The sequence below is a fragment of the Thermobia domestica genome, chromosome 5, assembly GCF_964235325.1.
Source record: "Thermobia domestica chromosome 5, izTheDome1.hap1.1, whole genome shotgun sequence".
In the NCBI taxonomy this organism is placed as follows: domain Eukaryota; kingdom Metazoa; phylum Arthropoda; class Insecta; order Zygentoma; family Lepismatidae; genus Thermobia; species Thermobia domestica.
Genome location: NC_137458.1, coordinates 39,586,123 through 39,592,122, shown reverse-complemented (window position 1 = coordinate 39,592,122; position 6,000 = coordinate 39,586,123). Strand labels below are relative to the sequence as shown.

The 6,000-nt window shown below is 31.6% G+C and overlaps 1 protein-coding gene across 50 annotated transcripts in view; it reads right to left on the bottom strand.

Annotated features, from left to right (window-relative positions):
- Positions 1-568: 568 nt before the first annotated feature.
- The window catches only part of Dscam1 (Down syndrome cell adhesion molecule 1), a 302,800-nt gene continuing 297,368 nt past the window's right edge, over positions 569-6,000 (bottom strand). For all 50 annotated transcript variants that reach the window (XM_081758591.1, XM_081758585.1, XM_081758592.1 and 47 more), the window contains one exon: positions 569-3,036. In XM_081758591.1, coding sequence (XP_081614717.1) covers positions 2,976-3,036 — 61 coding nt within the window. In that variant the 3' untranslated portion in view covers positions 569-2,975. The remainder of the gene's footprint in view (positions 3,037-6,000) is intronic.

Genomic DNA, 6,000 nt, shown 5'->3' with positions numbered 1-6,000 from the left:
TCAGGGAAACAGTTCGCATAACCAAAGCGAAAAGCAAATTCGAGAGATGATTCAAAAGGTATATAATTTGTTCGGTAACTCGCCTTGTGGAACGCAAACTGAAACAATTCAATGTATCGCGATGATCGGAACTGATTCATTGGTATGGACACGACCTTTATTTGATTGTTTCGTTTATACCTCATAACATCCGGATGAAGAAGTTTCATATTATGTACAAATCTCCTGCCTAATCTTTTGATTGGTCGGAATCCAAACACATCGTGGTTGTACAAATCGTGTATTAAACGTTGAATCTCTCAAAAAGTTCTCAACCGTACAGGAATTTTATTAGCTTGTTGTAATCAGCATAATTGTTTTTTCAAATGACATACTTAGTTTCTCTGCAGGCGAGTGCTCTCTCCCAACTTCTTTTGTACACTCCGAAGGCGATATCGCGTGACGCATAAAATGTAATCATATCATTCGTATACCATACGATATTGGTCCATTAGATTTGGCGCTTCTATTAAGGCAATTTGAGTGTAGATGTTTAATCAGGTTACATAAAACAAAATGAAAAACACAATTGTATTTAGTTGTAAATTTTTAATAACACAAAAGTCCATTAATTCTACAACTTTGGTACAAACAGCATTATATTTAGTCCCCAAAACATTTAACCAAATTAGGAACCCAATGACGCGCGTGTTTTTTTTCCTATAATTTATTAAAGTAATGAAAACTTTAACTTTTATTATTTTGTATTTCGATTTTTTGTATTTTTTTTATAAAGATTAAAGTCAAAAGTATTGGGGACAATAAAAATAATTAAAAAACTCCGATTTTGTCGAATATTGGGTTCCTTGAAACATTTTGCATATCTTTGGCTTCAAAAATTTCTTGCACCACAGCTCCAATTATGCAGTTCTAAGAAAAAAAGAATCATTCAAACTTTCAAAGCAGAGATTAAAGAAACGGCGACTTAGTTAACAAGCGATATAAATCACATTTAACATTTTAATATCTAAAAAATATCTTGGTACCTAAAAACAATGTGCTAAGTACACACTAAAGAATTCTAAACAAACTTCTGTGATGCAAGAAATTAGATCAAAGCCATTTGCACTCGGAATCCCACGCAGCAAAAAACATCACAGGCCCACATAAATACAAACACTCAAAAGCATGTAGTTTGGCAATTATTCAATACTTAAGATGACAATGGTTATAAGTAACAGGAGGAAAGAACGTTCGAAATAACAGTAAATATAAAGGCTACCTTCCTCATTTGTCGAAAACGAGATGAAGTATGAATGTTTTAATAGAGTAAACTATTTCATTAAAAAAAAAATGTACAAAAAGAAGAAAACTTAGAACATGAAAAATATACAGAATAGACAAAAATTAATTGAAATTATAAACAGGATTATGAGAATATAGACAAAATGTCCTCCACTGGAGGAAAATTTCCACTCAACATAAATGTTGAACATTTTTAACATTACTTAAAAAAAAAACAGAACAATGAATTTGTTAAAAGTTTAACAAGAATACGTATACGAACTTGAACGAAGTTTCCCTCAGTACAAACCCTTGATTGGTGATTTGCTTTTGAGATTTAACTTATTTCTCTTTACCTATCTTCCTCGTCTTGTTCTTTTTCTTCTTTCTTAAATAATGAAACTTGATGTATTGTATTTTACAGTCTTTTTGGAAGGTTTCTTATTTCTATAAGCAAATACACCCCTGTTACCTAATCTATGTTCGCTATTCAATTACTGCTTAATTGGTTTGTATGCTAAAAATTCGTGAAACAATGCTTTCAATGCTTGTTTATTACTTTTTTTTTTCTCTTGTAGCACCCAGCATGCTTTACTCTTTTATCTTAATTTCTCTTAAAATACTACTTATACAATTCTACATATACAAGAACAATGACACTTCTAAATAGAAATTGTATAATACAACTAACATCTGCCATTAGCAAAGCTATACAGTAAAAAACATTTCATATGCACTCCATGAGCATTCGTTATCTTGCGCTGGCAGATTTTATAACTAATCTGCTTATTTAAAGAATTTTAACCCAGCAGAGTCAAATTAATGTCATGATCACGTTCAAAGAGAGATAGAGAGTTACACATTTGGACTGTGGGTAATGTTTCTATGAAGGGACGGGGATAGCTTCTTTTTTTATATAAGAAAATCTGACACGAATAAGACTAGCAGATTAATATCTGTATTTTTCAATCTGTTTTCATATATATATCTATGTATATATATATTTATATTTATATATATGTATGTATATAATTATATATCATCAAAACATGAAATGTTCACACAAGGAGTCATACAAAACACTCAGAATTCAACAAAGAATTAATGAAAATGGTTGCAAATCAGCTTCCCTGTACGTAGAATTACAGTACAATCTATGCTCTATATATAATCCATTCAGAATTTGTATGTGTAATAAGATTATAATTAAAGTTAATACTACATCCATGTTTTTATTTACTCTAAATGTAATAGTACACCACAAAATATCACATGTCACATGTTGAGCTTTAATTTAACATAAGCAATGGAGATTCATAAGAATAAGAATATCAATGAGGTGGCAATTTGCTTTGGTTGGGGTATTATGGAATTAGATACATTCAAGACATTAATTTCAAATATGAGTAGGCAGCAATGTTGTGTGTCTTTCTAAGGAATTTGAAAAGCAAATGTTGAAATGTTAAATAATGGAAGGGAGGGGGAATTCAAATGCTGTGAGTGGAACAAAGTTAAAAATTGAATTTGCAAGCCTCAGAATCAACAAACTGCGGTAAAAGGAACTTATTTCAACAGTCCACTGGAAAAATACTATTAAAGAATAAAATATCACATACATAGCAAATGAAATAATATAAATGTCCCAGTCACAGCATTAATTTGGATTGAATCAACTATGGCACGAGTCTTTTGATTGTTTCCAAAACTAAAGGTTACACTGCCACAGTATCGTAGGGTGTGAGTCCGTTTTGGAGGTGGTGCCCTGCTTCGTTTCTGCAAGATAAGATCGAGAAAACATTAGTTAAGGAAATCACTGAAAAATCGATTCTAAATAATATTCGATAATAGTATCTTCGATATATATTCGAGAAAATTCAGATACGAAATTTAAGAACTTACATCATAAACATAAATGTCATCTCTAAATATGAAACTACACGTTTCGGGAATTCTTATTCACAGTTGTAATTGTATTTCAGTACTTTTGATAGATCAATGTTTTTCATCGTATGCTTATTCAGAATATTAATTATATCACATTTTAAAATAATTATAAATAATACTTAGAAAAGGTATTGAAGACGTAGAATATTTGAAAGTGTCAGTTTACATACAAGTACCATATCATATATATTACACAAAGTAACATATAGAAACTTGTCTCACCTCACGCTCAAAACCTTAAATTTTAATTTTAATTCAAGTATACTGCACATGAAGAATACATCTTTCATACATTTTTATTTTTTCCTGTTACTTTACTTTTATTCAGGTACAGTGAACTAGCACTAGAAAATCTAAAGAAAAACTATGCATTTGCTGAAAAAAAAAAACCGTCTAAATCTACTTTCATATCACACATATTTCTATTAACTTGAATAATAGTGTGCTATATAAAAGCTCAGTTCGAATTATTATTGACTTCAACATTCTTTGGAATTCTTTAATCCATTGCTCACCAATGGGTCCATAGTTAATCTTTCTATTTCGGTTCGAAACTTTATTGCACTATTTTGACTCGATTCAGCAGAACATTTAACATTCAAATCAGAATCAATTGAACAAGGAATAATCCTAAAAGGATGAACTAATCAAAATTTACAAAATATTGCTCTGAATCTTGCTATTAACCCCTTAATTTAAAATCCTGAGTTTTCACAAATTTGTAATTTTGATTTAAAATTCAATGCAAAACATCTTGGGCAAACTAATTGTTCCAAGAATGGGTTCATAGTCCATCCTTCTATTTCAGTTCGAAATTTTACCGCACCATTGATCTTACTTACCAGGCCGAAATTGTACTGACCCTGTTCAGCAGAATACTGAATATTTGGATCAGGATCAATTGAACAAGAAATAATTCTAAACTGAAGTTTAATCCAAATAGACGAAATATTCTTCTGAATATTACTATTAACCTCTTAATTTAAAATCTCGAGTTTTCTCAGATTTATAACTTTGACTTAAAATTTAAAACAAAATATTTCGGGCAATCCAACAAATTTCGGTACATATATGAAAATTCCCTATGTAAGGTATAGCCCAGTAGAGGCCCATGGGTTAAAAATATGATGTTTTGAGCTCGCACATATAGAGTGTAAAGGCATATATGCTTAATCATTATGTTTAGCTACTGTATTAGTGCATGAAGTTTCCTCGAGATAATTTTTCAGTATAATGTGTTATCTTGGACTAGGTTTACAACACTTTAAACAACTGTAACGGGAAACACAGGGAACACTTGGAACAATACGTATATTTTACAAATGTTTTTATAATAAAAATACTTTATTCTTCGTACAATATTAATCCTTGGTCACTTTAGTTAACAATTTTAGCTGTTGTCCTTTCAATAACAACAACAGGTCTGAAGGATTTGCTCTATAAACACCAAGTTGCCTATTTATCGAGAACAATTAACATCCTCTCGGGACTGCTAAAGGATCACGCAGCAATATTCCGTCCGCAAAAATTATAGATGTGTGCTTATAATGAATTTAAATGTAGTAAACACGACATTCAATTTTTAGGATCACATGCGTCAATGGGAACGTTTTTTTTTTCCATACCTTGCCTTGATTTAATGTTATTTTTCCTGATAATTTTGCTTCCTTTAATATGAAAGCATTATCACAGAATAATTGAAGATAGATTGAGTTGTGAATTCACATTCTTTCCTTCATTGTCTTCTTCCGTGTATTAATGGATACCACTTCAACATGTTCACCGAAAAAAAAAAAAACTCGGACCTTGTTACACACTATTATACAAAGTATTTATAAACCTTTATACGGAAAGTGTACAAAAACAGTGGTAACAATCGTACAAAAAATAACAAATCTTCATTTACACTACCATGTACCAGTTTCATAGTATTTTTTTTTTCTCTTTTTTTTTATTACAAAGGTCGTTCAATAAACTTTGCACACACAAGTATAATATTTTTATTAGTTGTAATATGATGATGAAATTTTAGGTTAACATACTTTAATCCTTTGGCTTCAAAATGGTAATAATTGTTGTTTACTATTGTTCACAGGTAAACTACAATGGTCACTGAAGTAGACATCAAGACCCGACAACGGTCGGTAATGGAATTCTTTTTCAAAACTGGTGTGAATCAGTCACATCAATTCATAGAAAGTTGCTTCCACTTTGTGAGGATCACACATTAAACCGCGCCGGTACCTAGCGCTGATTGCAACAGTTTGAAAAATCTAGACTTTCCAGAATCAGGACAGAAAATTATGGCATCCTTTTTCTGGTATCAGTGCGGTGTCACTTTCAGAGACTTCTTGGAATATAGTTCCACAACAAGGAACGCTGTTGTTTGTCACTGAATAAGGTAGACGTGCTCTCCAGACCAAAAGACCAGAGCCGCAAGATAAGGTCATCAAACTCCATCAGCACAATGCCAAACCTCACACAGCCTTGATGACACAGCAGAAAATAATGAAAATGGGATGGGAAGTCGTTCCTCAGCCTCCTATAGTCCGGACTTAGATTCTTCGGATTTCTTCCTGTTTGGTAGACTGAAGGCCCATATGTGAGAAAAAATATTCGACAGTGAAAAAGGTTTCATTTCTTGTGTGAAATAATAGTATAAAATTCGTCCTTCTGAATTTTACCAAAGTGCATTCAAGGCATGAAAAGAACGTTGGATGAGATGCATGGAGGTTATATTGAGTTACATGGTCTTGTAGCCAAAGAGTCCAAGTATGTTCACCTAAAATTTTA